General features: G+C 46.3%; 1 protein-coding gene across 3 annotated transcripts in view; it reads left to right on the plus strand.

Annotated features, from left to right (window-relative positions):
- u2af2a (U2 small nuclear RNA auxiliary factor 2a) overlaps positions 1-22,488 on the plus strand; it is a 67,122-nt gene that overhangs the window by 39,494 nt on the left and 5,140 nt on the right. For all 3 annotated transcript variants that reach the window (XM_072246320.1, XM_072246319.1, XM_072246318.1), the window contains exons 6-9: positions 12,523-12,661; positions 12,988-13,067; positions 15,462-15,584; positions 17,446-17,532. In XM_072246320.1, the coding sequence (XP_072102421.1) occupies positions 12,523-12,661; positions 12,988-13,067; positions 15,462-15,584; positions 17,446-17,532 (429 nt within the window). The remainder of the gene's footprint in view (positions 1-12,522; positions 12,662-12,987; positions 13,068-15,461; positions 15,585-17,445; positions 17,533-22,488) is intronic.

Genomic DNA, 22,488 nt, shown 5'->3' on the forward strand with positions numbered 1-22,488 from the left:
AACAGATGGGATACGAGGGGGAGGTGGGGCCTTAGCGGAAGTTAGAGAAGTCGATGTTCATGCCATCAGGTTGGAGGCTACCCAGACGGAATATAAGGTGTTGTTCCTCCAACCTGAGTGTGGCTTCACCTTTACAGTAGAGGAGGCCGTGGATGGACATGTCAGAATGGGAATGGGATGTGGAATTAAAATGTGTGGCCACTGGGAGATCCTGCTTTCTCTGGCGGACAGAGCGTAGATGTTCAGCAAAGCGGTCTCCCAGTCTGCGTCGGGTCTCGCCAATATATAAAAGGCCACATCGGGAGCACCGGACATAGTATATCACCCCAGTCGACTCACAGGTGAAGTGTTGCCTCACCTGGAAGGACTGTTTGGGGCCCTGAATGGTGGTAAGGGAGGAAGTGTAAGGGCATGTGTAGCACTTGTACTGCTTACACGGATAAGTGCCAGGAGGGAGATCGGTGGGGAGGGATGGGGCGGACGAATGGACAAGGGAGTTGTGTAGGGAGCAATCCCTGCAGAATGCAGAGAGAGGGGGGGAGGGAAAGGTGTGCTTAGTGGTGGGATCCCGTTGGAGGTGGCAGAAGTTACGGAGAATAATATGTTGGAATAATAGGTTAGAAAGGGGAGGGAGGTGTCGGAAATGGACCAGGTAAACTTGAGGGCAGGGTGAAAGTTGGAGGCAAAGTTAATAAAGTCAACGAGTTCTGCATGCGTGCAGGAAGCAGCGCCAATGCAGTCATCGATGTAGCGAAGGAAAAGTGGGGGGACAGATACCAGAATAGGCACGGAACATAGATTGTTCCACAAACCCATCAAAAAGGCAGGCATAGCTAGGACCCATACGGGTGCCCATAGCTACACCTTTAGTTTGGAGGAAGTGGGAGGAGCCAAAGGAGAAATTATTAAGAGTAAGACACCTCCCTCCCCTTTCTAGATCTTTCTGTCTCTGTCTCTGGAGACAGCTTATCCACTGATGTCTACTATAAGCCTACTGACTCTCACAGCTATCTGGACTATTCCTCTTCTCAACCTGTCTCTTGCAAAAACGCCATCCCCTTCTCGCAATTCCTCCGTCTCCGCCGCATCTGCTCTCAGGATGAGGCTTTTCATTCTAGGACGAGGGAGATGTCTTCCTTTTCTAAAGAAAGGGGGGCTTCCCTTCCTCCACTATCAACTCTGCTCTTAAACGCATCTAACCCATTTCATGTACATCTGCTCTCACTCCATCCTCCCGCCACCCCACTAGGAATAGGGTTCCCCTGGTCCTCACCTACCACCCCACCAGCCTCCGGGTCCAACATATTATTCTCGGTAACTTCCGCCACCTCCAACGGGATCCCACCACTAAGCACATCTTTCCCTCCCCCCCTCTCTCTGCATTCCGCAGGGATCGCTCCCTACACAACTCCCTTGTCCATTCGTCCGCCCCATCCCTCCCCACTGATCTCCCTCCTGACACTTATCCGTGTAAGCGGAACAAGTGCTACACATGCCCTTACACTTCCTCCCTTACCACCATTCAGGGCCCCAGACAGTCCTTCCAGGTGAGGCAACACTTCATCTGTGGGTCGACTGGGGTGATATACTGCGTCCGGTGCTCCCGATGTGGCCTTTTATATATTGGCGAGACCCGACGCAGACTGGGAGACCGCTTTGCTGAACATCTACGCTCTGTCCGCCAGAGAAAGCAGGATCTCCCAGTGGCCACACATTTTAATTCCACATCCCATTCCCATTCTGACATGTCCATCCACGGCCTCCTCTACTGTAAAGATGAAGCCACACTCAGGTTGGAGGAACAACACCTTATATTCCGTCTGGGTAGCCTCCAACCTGATGGCATGAACATCGACTTCCCTAACTTCCGCTAAGGCCCCACCTCCCCCTCGTATCCCATCTGTTACTCATTTTTATGCACACATTCTTTCTCTCACTCTCCTTTTTCTCCCTCTGTCCCTCTGAATATACCTCTTGCCCATCCTCTGGGTCCCCCCCCCCTTGTCTTTCTTCCCGGACCTCCTGTCCCATGATCCTCTCGTATCCTCTTTTGCCAATCACCTGTCCAGCTCTTGGCTCCATCCCTCCCCCTCCTGTCTTCTCCTATCATTTTGGATCTCCCCCTCCCCCTCCAACTTTCAAATCCCTTACTCACTCTTCCTTCAGTTAGTCCTGACGAAGGGTCTCGGCCTGAAACGTTGACTGCACCTCTTCCTACAGATGCTGCCTGGCCTGCTGCGTTCACCAGCAACGTTAATGAGATAAAAAGGTTTTTATCTCAAGTATCTCTTCCAAAATTGAATTTGGAAGAACAGAAGAGATTAGATATGCCTTTTACATTAAAAGAAGTTGAAGAAGCTTTAGGATCACTCCAAAGTAATAAATCTCCAGGAGAAGATGGTTTTCCACCTGAATTTTATAAAAAAATTTAAAGATTTATTATTTCCTCTCTTTATGGAACTAATACGTCAAGCAGAAAAAAACACATAAACTCCCAGAATCTTTTTCAACAGCGATTGTAATAGTATTGCCAAAAAAAGACAGAGACCCTATGAAACCAACATCATACAGGCCTATTTCTTTATTGAATACGGATTATAAAATAATAGCAAAGATTTTATCGAATAGATTATCTAAATATTTACCAAAATTAATACATATGGATCAAACAGGGTTTATTAAAAATAGACAATTGGTAGATAATGTAACCCGGATACTCAGTATAATTCATTTGGCACAAAAAAGGGACGAGAAGAGTATAGTAGTAGCCTTGGATGCAGAAAAAGCATTTGATAGATTAGAATGGGATTTTTTATTTAAAGTATTAGAAAAATATGGGTTAGGAACATCTTTTATAAATTGGATTAAAACTTTAAATTCTAACCCTAAGGCTAAAGTGGTGACAAACTCTCAAATTTCAACACCATTCCAGTTAAAAAGGTCAACTAGACAAGGTTGTCCATTATCACCTGCTTTATTTGTACTGGTGATAGAGCCATTAGCAGAACTAATCAGAATTGATCCAAATATTATGGGTTTTAGAGTTAATCTGGAGGAATATAAAATTAATCTTTTTGCTGATGATGTTTTGATTTACTTAACAAACCCACAACATTCGTTACATAAATTATCTTCTAGATTGGATGAATATGGGAAGGTATCAGGTTATAAAATAAATTGGGATAAAAGTGAAATTTTACCTCTTACTAAAGGAGACTATAGTCAATGTCGATTAGTAACCCAATTTAGATGGCCGGTAAATGGTATAAAGTACTTAGGTATAAGACTTGATAATGATGTAAAGAATTTATATAAATTTAATTATTTACCACTATTGAAAAAAATTCAAGAAGATTTTGACAAATGGATGATACTACCAATAACATTAGTAGGCAGAGTCAATGTTGTAAAAATGAATATATTTCCTAGATTACAATATTTGTTTCAAACATTACCAATACAATTGCCACAGAAATTTTTTCAAGAGTTAAATAAATGTGTGAGAAAATTTCTTTGGAAAGGTAAAATGTCAAGAATATCATTGGAAAAATTGACATGTAAATTTGGGTTAGGAGGGTTACAACTTCCAAACTTTAAAAATTATTATAAAGCAAATCAACTTAGATTTATTGCATCTTTCTTCGATGATCGAAAACCAGCATGGATTAAAATAGAATTAGACAAGATAGGAGAAAATAGACCTGAAGATTTTATATATAAATGGGAATCTAAATGGATATGGGAAAAGAAAGAATCTCCTATATTAACACATTTGATTGATCTATGGAATAAGATAAATGTTGATAATGAAACACAGAAATCTCTATTAGCAAGGAGACCTTTGTTCCAAAATAGACTAATTCCTTTTACAATGGACAATCAACTTTTATATAATTGGTACCAAAAAGGGATTAAATTTATAGGAGATTGTTATGAACAAGGTATATTGATGTCATTTGAACAACTAAAGGATAAATATAAAATATCAAATAATACTTTCTTTTGTTACCTTCAATTAAGGGCTTACTTAAAAGGTAAGCTGGGTCAAACAATGTTTTTGCCAAAACCTAATGAAATTGAAACTTTAATTCAAAAAGAGAAAATTAAAAAATTTATCTCTTGTATGTATAATTTGATTCAAGAACAGACAATTAAACAAGGAATCCATAAGTCAAAGCAAAAATGGGAAACATCTGAATATTAATATTGATGAAACAAATTGGTCAAGACTCTGTCTTGACAGTATGACAAAAACAATAAATGTTCGACTTAGATTAGTACAATATAATTTTTTACACCAATTATATATTACACCACAAAAAATAAATAGATTAAATTCAAATCTATCTGATAAATGCTTTCGGTGTAATCAAGAAATTGGTACTTTTTTACATTCTACTTGGTCTTGTTTTAAAATTCAACCCTTTTGGATAAATTTAAGAGTCTTATTGGAACAAATTACTGGAACTCAACTTCCACATAACCCTGTATTATTTCTATTAGGTGATATTGAAGAGATAAAGCCGAAACTTAAATTGAATAAATATCAGAAAGAATTTATAAAAATTGCATTGGCAGTAGCTAAGAAGACTATAGCAGTTACTTGGAAATCTGATTCATATTTAAGTATGGATCGTTGGAATAATAAAATGGCTAGTTCTATTCCACTCGAAAAAATTACTTATAATTTAAGAGATAAATATGTAACATTTTTGAATATTTGGCGCCCTTATTTACAAAAGATAGGATGGCATATTTAAGTGCTCCGATAAAGATCTTGGTCCCTTGGGGAAAGTAACGAATAATTATACCAAATTTATTTTGAATCCCATGGAGCATGTGGAAACCTTCCAACACCCAGGCGGTTCTTTTCTTTCTTTTTTCTCTTCTTTCTTTTTAGGTAGGACTATATATGGGGGGGGGGGGGTTTAGGAGGAGGGGGGAGGGTAGATTTTATCTTTTCATGTATTCTTTTTGAAAACTCAATAAAAATTATATTATAAAAAAAACACTGATCCCAGTGGATCACCGCTATCACTGGCAGCCCCTAGCTCTCCAATTATCTTCAAACCATCCATCAATTCCACCTTTCAAATAATTAACATGCCACTTGTCCTGTGACTAGTGGTGTGCCACAGGGATCAGTGCTGGGTCCATTGTTATTTGTCATCTATATCAATGATCTGGATGATAATGTGGTAAATTGGATCAGCAAGTTTGCTGATGATACAAAGATTGGAGGTGTAGTAGACAGTGAGGAAAGTTTTCAGAGCCTGCAGAAGGACTTGGATCAGCTGGAAAAATGGGCTGAAAAATGGCAAATGGAGTTTAATACAGACAAGTGTGAGGTGTTGCACGTTGGAAGGACAAACCAAGGTAGAACATACAGGGTTAATGGTAAGGCACTGAGGAGTGCAGTAGAACAGAGAGATCTGGGAATACAGATACAAAATTCCCTAAAAGTGGCGTCACAAGTAGATAGGGTCGTAAAGAGAGCTTTTGGTACATTGGCCTTTATAAATCGAAGTATTGAGTATAAGAGCTGGAATGTTATGATGAGGTTGTATAAGGCATTGGTGAGGCCGAATCTGGAGTATTGTGTTCAGTTTTGGTCACCAAATTACAGGAAGGATATAAATAAGGTTGAAAGAGTGCAGAGAAGGTTTACAAGGATGTTGCCGGGACTTGAGAAACTGAGTTACATAGAAAGGTTGAATAGGTTAGGACTTTATTCCCTGGAGCGTAGAAGAATGAGGGGAGATTTGATAGAGGTATATAAAATTATGATGGGTATAGATAAGAGTGAATGCAAGCAGGCTTTTTCCACTGAGGCAGGGGGAGAAAAAAACCAGAGGACACGGGTTAAGGGTGAGGGGGGAAAAGTTTAAAGGGAACATTGGGGGGGGCTTCTTCACACAGAGAGTGGTGGGAGTGTGGAATGAGCTGCCAGATGAGGTGGTAAATGCGGGTTCTTTATTAACATTTAAGAATAAATTGGACAGATACATGGATGGGAGGTGTATGGAGGGATATGGTCCGTGTGCAGGTCAGTGGGACTAGGCAGAAAATGGTTCAGCACAGCCAAGGACCAAAAGGCCTGTTTCTGTGCTGTAGTTTCTATGGTTTCTATAGTTTCACTTAAAAAAGGAATGGTCCCAATACCTATCCCTCCAAATCACCTCTAGTCACCAGCAACCAGCCAGAAAAGGTCCCCTTTCTTCCCACTCTTTACCTCTGGTCCGATGGCCAATCATCCTTGACCTGTGATGGCAGATTTGGTTATGGTCATTTTATTAGAGACAGATTGAAGCAGGAAGAAGCACTCTGTGAGTAACTCATTGAGATACGGCCCACTGCAATGTCCTTATAGGTGGAGTTAGAGAAGATTCTGCCCTCATGTTCTTGAGTGTATAAGGAACAGCCTAGGAGGCTGAGGGTGCAAATTTCCTCACTTCACTCAACTCAGCTCTGAACTGTTCCCACACTTCATTAGTCCTGCTGAAGGGTCTCGACCCAAAATGTCAACTGTACTCTTTTCCATAGACGCTGCCTGCCCTGCTGAATTCCTTCAGCATTTTGTTTGTGTTGCTCCAGCATCTGTAAATTTTCAAAGCTCTGTCTCATATTCTTGGTATTTATTATGAATATTTCTTTTTGTCCAGTTTTTCAGTTTTGCCATAGTTTGTTGCATTTTGCACAGTGATTGGCCAAGTTGTTGCAGTCCTTCATTGATTCTATTGTGGATTAATTGAGTATGCCTGCAGGAAAATGAATCTCAGGCTTGTATATGGTGAGATATATGTACTGTGATAATAAATTTACTTTGAACTTTGTGGGTGTTGCTGCCTGACCTGTTGAGTTCCTCTACCATTTTGTGTGTTGTTGCTCTGGATTTCTGGCAGCCACAGAATCTGTTACTTTTATGATTTGCTGCCTAACCCTACTGATTGCGGGCTCTTGGTCAGGAAGTTGAGGATCCATTTGCATGAATTCCCAGTGTCTTTGAAGAAGGATAGACTGTCTTTGGAGGTGGTTCAGAGGAGCTTCACCAGGCCGACTCTGGAATGAGGGGTTAATGGAGGTGAGATTGAGCACCAGGCCGACTCTGGAATGAGGGGGTTAATGGAGGTGAGATTGAGCACCAGGCCGACTCTGGAATGAGGGGTTAATGGAGGTGAGATTGAGCACCAGGCGGACTCTGGAATGAGGGGTTAATGGAGGTGAGATTGAGCACCAGGCCGACTCTGGAATGAGGGGTTAATGGAGGTGAGATTGAGCACCAGGCCGACTCTGGAATGAGGGGTTAATGGAGGTGAGATTGAGCACCAGGCCGACTCTGGAATGAGGGGTTAATGGAGGTGAGATTGAGCACCAGGCCGACTCTGGAATGAGGGGTTAATGGAGGTGAGATTGAGCACCAGGCCGACTCTGGAATGAGGGGTTAATGGAGGTGAGATTGAGCACCAGGCCGACTCTGCTCACTGACGGGGGATCTTCGGTTTACTTATTGCAGTGCTAATGTGGAAGTCGAGTCCAGATAGAGTCACTCAGAGACCGTATAAGTAGAAACTCTATTCAAAGCACCGGGGGGGGGGAGCTTATTCAGTTAGTCGCTCAAACAGTCTGTGATTGTTCCTGCCCGATCCACCAACTAACTCACAATTCCCCTTACAGAAGAGATATATTCGCTTAGATACCCTCCCTACCCTCCCACACATACCAAGCTGGAGTCAGACTTATCCATTGCTTGACAGTACCTAGAGACAAATTACAGAATAGGCATAATGGACAGAACATACACAAACAGGCTGGAGTGGTCCTATCTCTACGCATGAGTGCACAAGCAGATAAGCATCCTGAAACCCTAGCTAGCTACCTTCAAGAAGAAATATGGCCCAGCATGGCTTAGCACATCTATTGATCATCGGCGGTTTCTTTCAGAAAAACATTGTTTAACGAAGTGTTAACCCTTTATCACTGCCTAGCAAATCCCGATTTAACGCTAGTCTAATCACGGGACAAGTTACAACCTTCCTTTGGGATAGAACAGGAACACTTGGGGGAAACCCATGCTACCACGGGGAGAACGTACAGACTTCTTACAGGCAGCAGCAGGAATTAAACCCAGGTTGCTGGCACTGTAAAGTGTGTGCTAGCCACCACGCTACCATGTATCTTACATGGACAGTAAAGTTCAGGAAGGGTTAGATAAAATGGGGATAGGAAAGTTGTAGATGAGACTCTCCCCATTAGTGTTATTTACCTGGTGTGTTGCAGACGAAGGCCCAAAGCGTTGTTGAGGATCCCGACCACCCATCCCACAATCTCCCTGACCCACCACCGTCAGGAAGGAGGTACAGGACTGACAGACTGGGTAACAGCTCCTTCCCTCAGGCTGGAAGGCTGATCAATACAGTACTGTGCATGTATATAGCTAGGGAGTCCTGCGGTAATTTTATGTTTTGCACTGTACTGCCACACAAAAAAAAACAAATTTCATGACATGAGAGTGATAAACCTCATTCTGATATGGATCTCTATTGTGGACTGAGTGGAAAGGAGGCCGGGAGAGGGGAATCATGGTTGGGAAAAGGGAAAGGGTGAGTGGGAAGCACCAGAGAGACATTCTGTAATGATCAATAAACCAATTGTCTGGAATCAAATGCCCTTGGCTGGTGTCTGCACCTGCTCCACCCCTCACTCCTCTGTACCTCCGGGTACAGGAGTGAGATATGCCAACTAGTGGAGTGGTGCCGCAACAACAACCTGGCACTCAATGTCAGTAAGAGCTGATTGTAGACTTAATGAAGCGTAAGACAAAGGAACACATACCAATCGTCATAGAGGGATCAGAAGTGCAGAGAGTGAGCAGTTTCAAGTTCCTGGGTGTCAAGAACTCTGAGAATCTGACCAACATAAAGAGGGCAAGACAGCGACTATACTTCATTAGGAGTTTGAAGAGATTTGGCATGTCAACAAATACACTCAAAAACTTCTATAGATGTACTATGGAGAGCATCACTGTCTGGTATGGAGGCGGGGGGCTACTGCACAGGACAAAAAGAAGCTGCAGAGGGTTGTAAATCTATCTTGGGTACTAACCTACCAAGTACCCAGGACATTCTCAGGGAGCAGTGTCTCAGAAAGGCAGTGTCCATTATTAAGGACATCCAGCACCCAGGGCAGCCCTTTTCACACTGTCACCATCAGGTAGGAGATACAGAAGCCTGAAGGCACACACTCAGCGATTCAGGAACAGCTTCTTCCCCTCTGCCATCTGATTCCTAAATGGACATTGAACCCTTGGACACTACCTCACTTTTTTAATATACAGTATTTCTGTTTTTATTTGCACGTTTTTTAATCTATTTAATATACGTGTACTATAGTTGATTTACTTATTTTTTTACTTTTATTTTATTTTTTTCTCTCTGCTAGATTATGTATTGCATTGAACTGCTGCTGCTAAGTTAACAAATTTCACGTCACATGCCGGTGGTAATAAACCTGATTCTGATGCTGTTCCACACCCCTCCCATGGTGCTGCACCATCACCATTTCCAACATCGTTTGCTCCCACCAGATCTACAAACTCGGTCTCTGCTCCATGTTGACAAGTACAGTACAGTGCAAAAGCCATAGGCACCCCAGCTATATACTGTATGTGCTGAAAATTTTTGCACAGTACGGTACTCTGCCACCACCGAGGGCTGGTCAGTAGGATAGCGAGGCCGTTTACCTGTGCTCTGCACTACATGCATTTTGAATTCATTTTATTAACTTATGGTAATATTTTGGTTTATGTGCCCTGAGTGATTATATGTTTTGTGGTTGTGTATTTACATACAGTCAGGTGACAATGCACTTGAACATGAGATCGTACTGGGAGTATCTGTCCCAGAGAATAGTGAATCTGTGGAATCTGTGCCCAGGGACCTCATTAAATATGTTTAAGACGCAGACAGACTTGCAAAGCGAGGGAGTTCAGGGATTTAGTAGGTGGAGCTGAGTCCACGTCCAGATCAGCCGTGATCACTTAATCCTGTTTCTTGTGTGTTCTCTTTCTGGACCCCTTGTAAATCAGAATCAGGTTTACTATCATTTCACTGATGTAAGCAGTACAATGCCATACATAAAAATTACTCTGTTGCAAAAGGAATAGTGAGGTATTGTTCCTGGGTTGATGGACCGGTCAGAAATCTGGTGGTGGACGGGAAGAATCATTGAGTGTGGGTTTTCAGGCTCCTGTACCACCACCCCGATGGTCATAACGAGAATGGGATGTAATGTTGAAATTGTCCAAGGCATTGGTGAGGCCAAATTTGGAGTATTGTGTACAGTTCTGGTCACTGAATTATAGGAAAGATGTCAACAAGATAGAGAGAGTACAGAGAAGATTTATTAGAATGTTACCTGGGTTTCAGCACCTAAGTTACAGAGAAAGGTTGAACAAGTTGGGTCTCTTTTCTTTGGAATGTAGAAGGTTGAGGGGGGACTTGATAGAGGTGTTTAAAATTATGAGAGGGATAGATAGAGTTGACGTGGATAGGCTTTTTCCATTGAGAATGGGGGAGATTCAAACAAGAGGATATGAGTTGAGAGTTAAAGGGCAAAAGTTTAGGGGTAACATGAGGGGGAACTTCTTTACTCAGAGAGTGGTAGCTGTGTGGAACGAGCTTCCAGCAGAAGTGGTTGAGGCAGGTTCGATGTTGTCATTTAAAGTTGAATTGGATAGCTATATGGACAGGAAAGGAATGGAGGGTTATGGGCTGAGTGCTGGTCGGTGGGACTAGGTGAGAGTAAGAGTTCGGCACGGACTAGAAGGGCCGAGGTGGCCTGTTTCCATGCTGTAATTGTTATATGGTTATATGGCATCGTTTTCCGGGTGGTAAGGGTCCTTGGTGGTGGATGGCGCCTCATCAGTCGAGGGATTGAGCTCAAGAGCTGCAGGGTAATGTTGCAGATCTATACAAACCTGGTTAGACCACACTTGGAGTATTATGTTCGGTTCTGGTTGCCTCATTACATGAAGCTTTAGAGAGGGTGCAGAGGAGATTTACCAGGATGCTGCCTTAATCAGAGGGCATGCCTTATGAGGAAAGGTTGAATGAGCCAGGGGTTTTCTCTTTGGAGCAGAGGAGGATGAGAGGTGATTGCTAAAGGTGTATGTGGTGATGAGGCATCAATGAAGTGGACAGCCAGAGGCTTTTTGAGAAGACATGCTGTTAAGGTGATTGTGTAAAATAACTTTACTGTCATAGCCCTCCCTATACATTCCTGCAGAGTCACACTCTGTGTGGAGCACCCTGCGCCCTGCCAGTGGTGGTGGTAGAGACAGATACATTAGAGACTCTTAGATAAGCACATCGATGATAGAAAACTGGAGGGAAGAGTTAAATTGATCTTGGAGTGGGTTAAAGGGTCAGCACACCGTGGGCCGAAGGTCCTGTACTGTTGCTGGAATGTTCTATGCTGCTTGGTCATCAGATATTTCTTTCTTTGGAGATACAGCACAGAACAGGTCCTTGCAACCCCTCGAGCCGCTCTGCCCAGCAATCCATTGACTTAACACTAACCTTTTGCAGGACAATTTACAATGACCAGTTAACCTACTGACCGGTACGTCTTCAGACTGTGGGAGGAAACCCACGTCCTGATGAAGAGAATGTAGAAATTCCTTACAGCGCTGGAATTGAACTCCGAACTCTGAGCTGTAATTGTCATGCTGACAAAGTAACAAAGCAGCACAGGGAACTAACCTGAACTGTAACTAACTCTTTCTAAGAAAGAAGCCACTGAGAAGCGGGTTAAAGTGGACAGGTCAGAACAGCCTGTGAAACGAGGCGGACAATGATGTACACTGCCATGGTACAGGCTCACAAAGAAACCACAGGTTACGTCTTAAGTTGGTAGTAACAATGGCAAATGCAATGTTATATGGACAGGATTGGTATATAAAAGCAAGGATGTAATGCTGAGGCTTTATAAGGTACTGGTGAGGTCTCACATGGAGTACTGTGAGCAGTTTTGCGGCCCCTTATTGAAGAAAGGATGTGCTGGCATTGAAGAGGGTTCAAAGAAGGTTCATGAAAATAATCCCAGGAATGAAAGGGTTAACATATGAGGAACGTTTGGCTCTGGCCCTGTACTCATGGAAGTTTATAAGAATGAGGGGGGAGGGGATCTCATTGAAAGGCTTAGATAGAGTGGGTGTGGAGAGGATGTTTCCTATGGTAAGGGGTCTTGGACCAGAATTGACAGACGTCCATTTAGAATGGAGGTGAGCAATTTCTTTAGGCAGGGGGTGGTGAATCTGTATAATTCGTTGCTTTAGATATGCTCAAAGGCTTAGCCTCTGCGGCTCTGTGGCAGAGATTGATAGGTTCTTGATCAGTAATGGCGTCGGTGGTTACGGGCAGAAGGCAGGAGAATGGGGTTGAGAGAGATAGTAAATCAGGCATGATGGAATGGTGTGGCAGATTTCTGCACCTACATCTTATGGTCTCTCCATTTGCCTGCCAGTTCCGATCAGTAGATGAAACCACACAGGCGATGGCTTTCGATGGGATCATATTTCAAGGGCAGTCGCTGAAAATACGTCGTCCACATGACTACCAACCGCTTCCGGGGATGTCTGAAAATCCCTCTGTCTATGTTCCAGGTAAGCGTAGGGGCTTTCGGGTGTGGCAAGAAACCTGCTGTGTCAAGAGTTCCCAACATTTTTTCTGCCATAGACCAACCATTAAGCAAGGAGTGTATGGACCCTGGGTTGGGAACCTGGTCAGGAGGTGGGACCTCAGCAAGTTTAGAGGGTGCGGGAGATGGGTTCCCAGCGGATTTAGAGAGTCATGTGGGATGGGGCCCCAGTAGGTTTAGGGGTCATGGGGTGGTGGGGCTTCAATGGGACTTTTAAAGATGGATGGGTTTGTAGGGGTTACAGAGAGATGGAGGTGTGCAAGGGCAGTGTTGACCTCTTTGTCCATACAGGTGTGGTGTCCACTGTCGTCCCTGACTCCCCCCACAAGCTCTTCATTGGTGGATTGCCGAACTACCTTAACGATGACCAGGTACGCTCTTGTATCATCCTTACACCTGGCTGTCCTTCTAGTGTCTGCTGTCCCTGCTGCCTTATTCATATCGCTCTTTACTTCTCTACCACTCCCCACTCCCCACCAGTTTCATTGCTGCTTCACATAAGGTAGTGGTGGGACTTATTAACTCCACAAGGTAGTGGAGGGACTCTGCCTGTCTTTGGAATGCAGAATACCCACAGCGTGGAGGGAGCACTCTGTGTCTGACCCCGGGAGTGTGTGATGGGACGGTATGGAGGGAGCTCCACTCTGTGTCTGACCCCGGGAGTGTGTGATGGGATAGTGTGGAGGGAGCTTCACTGTGTCTGACCCCGGGAGTGTGTGATGGGACGGTATGGAGGGAGCTCCACTCTGTGTCTGACCTTGGGAGTGTGTGATGGGACGGTGTGGAGGGAGTTTCACTCCGTGTCTGACCCCGGGAGTGTGTGATGGGACGGTGCGGAGGGAGCTTCACTCAGTGTCTGGCCCCGGGAGTGTTTGATGGAACGGTATGGAGGGAGCTTCACTCAGTGTCTCACCCCGGGAGTGTGTGATGGGACAGTGTGGAGGGAGCTTCACTGTGTCTGACCCTGGGAGTGTGTGATGGGACCGTGTGGAGGGAGCTTCACTCTGTGTCTGACCCCAGGAGTGTGTGATGGGATGGTGGGGAGGGAGCTTCACTCTGTGTCTCACCCCGGAGTGTGTGATGGGATGGTGTGGAGGGAGCTTCACTCTGTGCCTGACCCCAGGAGTGTGTGATGGGACGGTGTGGAGGGAGATTCACTCTGTGTCTGACCCCAGGAGTGTGTGATGGGGCGGTGTGGAGGGAGATTCACTCTGTGTCTGACCCCGGGAATGTGTGATGGGACCGTGTGGAGGGAGCTTCACTCTTGTGTCTGACCCCAGGAGTGTGTGATTGGATAGTGTGGAGGGAGCTTCACTGTGTCTGACCCCGGGAGTGTGTGATGGGACCATGTGGAGGGAGCTTCACTCTGTGTCTCACCCCGGGAGTGTGTGATGGGACAGTGTGGAGGGAGCTTCACTCAGTGTCTCACTCCGGGAGTGTGTGATGGGACGGTATGGAGGGAGCTCCACTCTGTGTCTGACCCCAGGAGTGTGTGATGGGACAGTATGGAGGGAGCTTCACTGTGTCTGACCCCGGGAGTGTGTGATGGGACCGTGTGGAGGGAGCTTCACTCTGTGTCTGACCCCTGGAGTGTGTGATGGGACCGTGTGGAGGGAGCTTCACTCTGTGTCTGACCCCGGGAGTGTGTGGTGGGACGGTGGGGAGGGAGCTTCACTCTGTGTCTGACCCCGGAGTGTGTGGTGGGATGGTGTGGAGGGAGATTCACTCTGTGTCTGACCCCGGGAGTGTGTGATGGGATGATGTCGAGGGAGGTTCACTCTGTGCGTGACCCCAGGAGTGTGTGATGGGATGGTGGGGAGGGAGCCTCACTGTGCGTCTGACCCAGGGAGTGTGTGATGGGATGGTGTGGAGGGAGCTTCACTCTGTGCCTGACCCCAGGAGTGTGTGACGGGACGGTGTGGAGGGAGATTCGCTCTGTGTCTGACCCCAGGAGTGTGTGATGGGACGGTGTGGAGGGAGATTCACTCTGTGTCTGACCCCGCGAGTGTGTGATGGGACCGTGTGGAGGGAGCTTCACTCTGTGTCTGACCCCGGGAGTGTGTGGTGGGACGGTGGGGAGGGAGCTTCACTCTGTGTCTGACCCCGGAGTGTGTGGTGGGATGGTGTGGAGGGAGATTCACTCTGTGTCTGACCCCGGAGTGTGTGATGGGATGGTGTGGAGGGAGCTTCACTCTGTGTCTGACCCCGGGAGTGTGTGATGGGATGATGTCGAGGGAGGTTCACTCTGTGCGTGTCCCCAGGAGTGTGTGATGGGATGGTGGGGAGGGAGCCTCACTGTGCGTCTGACCCAGGGAGTGTGTGATGGGATGGTGTGGAGGGAGCTTCACTCTGTGCCTGACCCCAGGAGTGTGTGATGGGACGGTGTGGAGGGAGATTCGCTCTGTGTCTGACCCCAGGAGTGTGTGACGGGACGGTGTGGAGGGAGATTCACTCTGTGTCTGACCCCGCGAGTGTGTGATGGGACGGTGTGGAGGGAGATTCACTCTGTGTCTGACCCCGGGAGTGTGTGATGGGACGGTGTGGAGGGAGCTTCACTCTGTGTCTGACCCTGGGAGTGTGTGATGGGACGGTGTGGAGGGAACTTCACTCTGTGTCTGACCCCGGGAGTGTGTGATGGGACGGTGTGGAGGGAGCTTCACTCTGTGTCTGACCCCGGGAGTGTGTGATGGGACGGTGTAGAGGGAGATTCATCTCTCTAAACGGGCCCTGCTGATGTGTCCTGTCACCCCTCCCTCCCACGACAGGTTAAAGAGCTGCTGACGTCATTCGGACCCCTCAAGGCCTTTAACCTCGTAAAGGACAGTGCCACTGGCCTCTCCAAGGGCTATGCCTTCTGTGAATATGTGGACATTAACGTGACAGATCAGGTATGGTGGTGGTGGTGTGGGGAGCGGGGTGCGTTGCCGATGGGCTTGACGAGGGGCAGGGGTTTGTGTTTTCAAGGTCCCCCTGCCCCGCCCTCTACTTCAGAAGGTTCCTCACAGGGGGTCTACAGTGCTTAAATCCAGTGCCCAACAAGAAGGTCTCTCTCTGCTATTACCCCTGTTGCAGAGGGAGTCTCTCCCTCATTATCTCTGTTACAAAAGCAGTTTATCCCCCATTACCCCTGTTTTCTCTCTGTCATTCCCAATTAACCCTGTTATGGAGGGACTCTCTCCCTCATTATCCCTGTTACAAAGGGTGTCTCTCGCTCATTATCACCAGAGAAAGCAAAGTCTCTGCCACATTACCTACATCATGTCCATCTCCGTCTGTTCTCTGCAGATCCGTGTTTCTGTCTAACTACACCTTTATAACATCTGCCTCCACCACCACCTGGCAGCATATTCCAGGCACCCACTACTGACGTTTTAAAAAAAACTTACCTACCCCAAAGGACATTTACACCCTGGGGAAAAAGATACTGACTGTCTTTATCTGTGCCTTTCGTAATCTTATAAAGCTCTATCAGGTCTCCCCTCAGCCTCCATGACTGGAGAAAACAACCCAAGTCTGTCCAGCGTCTCCTTATAGCTCATGCCCTCTCATGCAGGCAGCATCCCGGAGAACCTCTTGTGCACCTTCTCCAAAGCCTTCGCACACTTCCTGTTAAAGAGTAACCAGAACTGCACACAACACTGAGTGTAGTCAAACCAGAGTTTTGTACAGTTGCAACTTGCTTTCCTGATTACTAAATTCATTGTCCCAACTAATGAAGGCAAGTGTGGTGTAGCCGCCTTTGTCACCCTATCGACCTGTGCACTCGCTTTCAGGCAGTCATCGAGTTTGTCTTCTGTATGGTCCAGGAACAGAGTGTTAAACCGCAGACACACTCTTCCCAGTACAGAGGGAGTGTCACACTGTCTGGGGAGCCATATATACTCGGGGAATGGAGTGTTAAACCGCAGACACACTCTTCCCAGTACAGAGGGTGTCTCACACTGTCTGGGGAGATGTATATACTCGGGGAATGGAGTGTTAAACTAAAGACAAACTTCCTGGTACTGAGGGAGTGTCACACTGTCTGGGGAGCCATATATACTCGGGGAATGGAATGTTAAACCGTAGACACACACTCCCCAGTACCAAGAGCGTCACAGTGTCTGGGGAGATGTATATACTCGGGGAATGGAGTATTAAACCTAGACACACACTCCCCGGTACTGAGGGAGTGTCACACTGTCCGGGGAGATGTATATACTCGGGGAATGGAGTGTTAAACCACTGACACACACTCCCCGGTACTGAGGGAGTGTCACAGTGTCTAGGGAGATGTATATACTCGGGGAATGGAGTGTTAAACCACTGACACACACTCCCCGGTACTGAGGGAGTGTCACACTGTCCGGGGAGATGTATACACTCCAGGTCCAGAGTGTTAAACCCCAGGCCCCAGAGCAGCTCCCATCGCTCGGGATTTTGCGTCGCTGTCTGCACATCTTTGCTTTTTTGTCTTGCGTCGACACAATGGTCACTTTTTTTCTTCTTCTTCTCCCCATTCACTGGTTCTGCAGACCATCGATTGAAGGCCGCATCGGAAAATCACGGCGTTTCCACCTCTCACACTCCCCCTACTCCTCTGTAGCTAAATGGCGCGCCCCACCGACCTCAGGAACTAAGTGGTGTCCTTCTCTCTTCCCCCACCCCACCACCCCACTTCCTGCACCACCTCCACAATCAAAACTGCCCCCATCTCACAAAACCGGATTCCTACCCCTGTCCCGACTCCCACCTTCCTTCTCTCCACAGGCCATCGCAGGGCTTAACGGCATGCAGCTTGGAGATAAGAAGCTCATCGTCCAGCGGGCCAGTGTCGGGGCGAAGAACGCCACGCCGGTAGGCAACTGGATCTCTTGGGGGGGGTAGGGGTATCGGGGGGGGGGAGTGTGGAGGAGGGAGGGAGATGTAGTCCTGTGGGGTTGTTGAAAAGAGAGGGAGCTGGGGACGGAGTCACAGGTGCAACAGTTTAAAATTATATAACGTTAACATCACCCCCCATCCCCCCGAGGATAATTGATAATTTAAGTTTGTCATAGAGTTGTAATGAATAGACTCTTTGCTATACCAAGTATGGACTAACTAGTTATGTAAAATTGCAATGTAATATCCTATAAAACTCACAAAATAAGGTTAAATCCTGTCACATTATGATCATTCTTCCCCACAAGGCCAGTTGCTAACATAATTATCATAGAAGCATACAGCAGGGAAAGGGTCTTTCCTTTCAAGTGTGGAGTAACCAATGTTTATACATTGCTACATAATGTTTACTTAAGGTTGCAATGTAACTCATTTTTAATTTTATTATGTTATGATCCCTCTTCCCCCAAGGGGTGTAAAGAGAGGGACTGGGGTTTTCAATAATCAGTGTTATGGTAAGGTTGCACTGTAATTTCCTGTTAAGGCTGCAGCATAACTCTCCGTTAAATTCTGTCACATTGTGATCACTCATTTCCCTCTCCCACCTCACCCAAACAAACAAAGCCCCAAGATTATTATATATCTGCTATGGTGAATCTACTTTCAGAGTAGAGGAGCAACACCTCGTATTCCATTCAAGTAGTCCCCAAACAGAGCACATGAACATTGATTTCTCCCTCGCCCTTCCATCCTCTTCTGTTCTCCACTCTGGTCTCTTCCGTCTCCCCCTCATTTCCTTGTCTTCGATGGTCCACTCTCCTCTCCTTTCAGATTCCTCATTCTTCAGCCCTTTTCCACCTGTCACATCCCAGCTTCTGACTTCAATCCACCCACCCTCCCAGCTTCATCTATCATCTTCTAGCTTGCCCCCTTCCCTCCCCCAACTTCCCCCTTCCTTTCCAGTCTGATGAAGGGTCTGAACCCAAACCATCGACTGCTTATCCATTTCCAGACCTACTGAGTTCCTCCAGCATTTCTATCCTGATTTGAACACTCTCCCCCGAGGTGAGTGTCATGGAGCTCCTCAGCCCACCCAGAAGCAGGTTCTTCACTGTTCTAACTGTAGTGTCTTTGTGTAGCTGCACTCTAACGTCCTGTTAAACTTGCGATATTACTTGGTGTTGCATTCAGTCACACTGTGATCACTCTTCCACCGGCCAGCTCAGAACAGTATTATAATGGAGTTGTATAGCACAGGGAAGTGTTGGCACGGAGCAGGTAGAGAAATTTCTCCTCCTCTCTCTTCTAAATGGGTGTCTCTCTATTTTGAGGCTGTGTCCTTTGCTCTTGGACTTCCACCACCACCACAGGAATCTTCCTCTCCACATCCACTCTATCTAGGCCTTTCAATATTTATTTAGAGGCACAGCACGGTGTGCGCCCTGGGAGCCACCCCACACCACCCCAGCAGCCCACAACTCTGATCAACCCTCACCTTATCACAGGACAATTTACAATGACTAGTTAACCCAGGGGTCCCCAACCTTCTTTGCACCGCGGGCCGGTTTAATATTGACAATATTCTTGCAGACCGGCCGACGGGGTGGGGGTGTTCAAGTAGGGTTAAACTCACCTCAACATGTCTTTTACAGTTAGGGTTGCCAACTTTCTCACTTCCAAATAAGGGTCAAAAGTAGCAAATACGGGACACTTTACCCCAGGAAAGACTACCATGACCATGAAGCCTTGCGCGGGCACCTGCGTGTGCATGTGCGTATGTGCCGATTTTTTTTCCCACAAATCGGTTTTGCCTTCATCTTCCTGACTAGACTATACATACATTATTTCTACTTTAGATCGACTGTGTATTTATCATATCATTCCTGCTTTTACTATATGTTAGTGTTATTTATTTTTGGTTTTGTGTTATTTGGTAAGTTATTTTTTGGGTCTGAGAATGCTCAAAAATTTTTCCCATATAAATTAATGGTAATTGCTTCTTCGCTTCACGCCATTTCGGCACGAAAGGGTTCATAGGAACGCTCTACCTTCGCGGGGGAAATACGGGACAAGGGCTGTCTTGTATGGGACAAACCAATTTAGCCCAATATATGAGATGTCCCGGCAAATACGGGACAGTTGGCAACCCTATGTTCAAGTTTAACAGTGCGTGACAGGAAATGAGGAAAGGTGCAGCTGACTCATATCGTTTCCTTGCGGACCGGTAGCGCATGCTTTGTGGTTGGGGACTGCTGAGTTAACCTACCCATTATGACTTTGTACTGTGGGAGGAAACCAGAGCACCTGCGGAAAACCCACACATTTCCATGGGCAGGTTGACAGGGACTCCTTACAGAACAGCTCCAGAATTGAACTCCAAACTCTGGAACACCCCAAGTTGTAAGAGCATTGCGCTAACCACTATGCTGCTGTGGCGCTCAAATTCTGAGGGTGTACACTGTGGTCCTAGACTCCTCCACTGTAGGAAACATCCTCTCCATTTCCACTCTGTTGAGGACTTTCAATATTCGATAGGTCTTCTAAACTCCAGTGAGTACAGGCCTGGAGCCATTAACCCTTTCATTCCTGGAATCATTTTCATGAACGTCCTCTGGACTCTCTCCAATGCCAGTATATTCTTACTGAAATAAGGGACCCAAAACTGCTCCCAGTACTCCAAATGTGGTCTGACCGATGCCTTATGAAGCCTCAGCATTACAGCCTTGCTTTTATTTTCATGTTCTCCTGAAATGTTTGGCAGCATTATCTTTCTTACCACTGAGTCAAGCTGTAATCTGTGGTTTCTTTCAGAACCTGCGTCATGGCAGCGTATATCAAGATTGTCTGTGTTGCATTTCAAAATTGTGTTTATTGTCATTTGCACAAGATCAAAATACACTTATTATTAAAGTATGTACACAGTATACAACCCTGAGATTTGTCCTCAACCCTGGGTTCATGTGTCCACAGGGACAATGAAAAACTGGTACCAATCTCACCCTGTCTACCTCATCATGGCCCTTGCAGCTTATTGTCTGCCTGCCCTTTCTCTGTAACTGTAACACCTTATTCTGCATGCTGTTAATGTTTCCAATGCACTGTGTAGTGATCTGATCTGTATGCAAGACAAGATTTTCACTATCATGGTACGTGTGATAATGATATTCCAATTCTAATAGCAATTCTGTAAATAAGGCATAACAATTCAATATTTACCAAGGATATGGAGGACCAGGAGGTCAGTGTGGAGTGTATAAATACTTTGGGGTGTTTAGCAGTCAAATGGGAGGAAGTGTTTGACCTCCTAATGAGTATTATGGTCAGTAAGTTCCTGGGACTTGTTGGGATTTATCCCAGGTTATTGAAATAGGCAAGACACTAGATTGCTGGGCCCTTGACCTGTATCTTCATGTCACCACAGGTGATATCTTGGACAACTGGCGAGTGGCTAATGTTGTGCCTCTATTTAAGAAGGGAGCAAGGAAAAATCCTGAGAACTGCAGACTGGAGAGTCTCACATCAGATGTAGGAAAATTTCTGGAGAAAATTCTAAGGGATAGGATATATGAGCATTTGGAAACCATGCCTAATTAGGAAGATCCAGCATTAGCCGTTTGACAAAGTCCCTCATTGGAGGCTAACCCAGAAGGTTAAGATGCACGGGATTGGCAGCCTGTTTGGATTGGGAACTGACTTGCACATAGAGGGTAGTGGTTGAAGGGACGTCTGTCATTAGTGGAGATTCGCAGGGATCTGTGCCGGGTCCTCTGCTGTGTGTGAAGTATATAAATGACCCGAATGAAAATGTAGATGGGTCAGTTAGTAAGCTTGTGGATGATGTCAAGGTTGCTAGAGTTGTGGATAGTGTAGAAGACTGCCAAAGCAATATAGTTGAATTATATATAGACACATCTGCTCTCTCTCCATCCTCCCGCCACCCCACTAGGAATAGGGTTCCTCTGGTCCTCACCTACCACTCCACCAGCCGCCGGGTCCAACATATTATCCTCTGTAACTTCCACCACCTCCAACACTAAGCACATCTTTCCCTCCCCTCCTCTCTCTGCTTTCCGCAGGGATCGCTCCCTACGCAACTCCCTTGTCCATTCGTCCCCCCCATCCTTCCCCACCGATCTCCCTCCTGGCACTTATCCTTGTAAGCGGAACAAGTGCTACACATGCCCTTACACTTACTCCCTCACCACCATTCAGGGCCCCAGACAGTCCTTCCAGGTGAGGCGACACTTCACCTGTGAGTCGGCTGGGGTGATATACTGCATCCGGTGCTCCCGATGTGGCCTTCTATATATTGGCGAGACCCGACGCAGACTGGGAGAGCGTTTCGCTGAACACCTACGCTCTGTCCGCCAGAGAAAGCGGGATCTCCCAGTGGCCACATGTTTTAATTTTACGTCCCATTCCCATTCTGACATGTCTATCCACGGCCTCCTCTACTGTAAAGATGAAGCCACACTCAGGTTGGAGGAACAACACCTTATATTCTGTCTGGGTAGCCTCTAACCTGATTGCATGAACATCGACTTCTCTAACTTCCGTTAATGCCCCACCTCCCCCTGGTACCCCATCCATTACTTATTTTTATACACACATTCTTTCTCTCTCGCTCCTTTTTCTCCCTCTGAATATACCTCTTGCCCATCCTCTGGGTCCCCCCCACCCCCCCGTCTTTCTTCCCGGACCTCTTGTCCCATGATCCTCTCATATCCCCTTTGCTAATCACCTGTCCAGCTCTTGGCTCCATCCCTCCCCCTCCTGTCTTTTCCTATCATTTTGAATCTCCCCCTCCTTCTCCCACTTTCAAATCTCTAACTCTTCCTTCAGTTAGTCCTGACAAAGGGTCTCGGCCCAAAACGTCGACTGTACCTCTTCCTAGAGATGCTGCCTGGCCTGCTGCGTTCACCAGCAACTTTG

The sequence above is a fragment of the Mobula birostris genome, chromosome 29 (assembly GCF_030028105.1).
Source record: "Mobula birostris isolate sMobBir1 chromosome 29, sMobBir1.hap1, whole genome shotgun sequence".
Lineage (NCBI taxonomy): Eukaryota > Metazoa > Chordata > Chondrichthyes > Myliobatiformes > Myliobatidae > Mobula > Mobula birostris.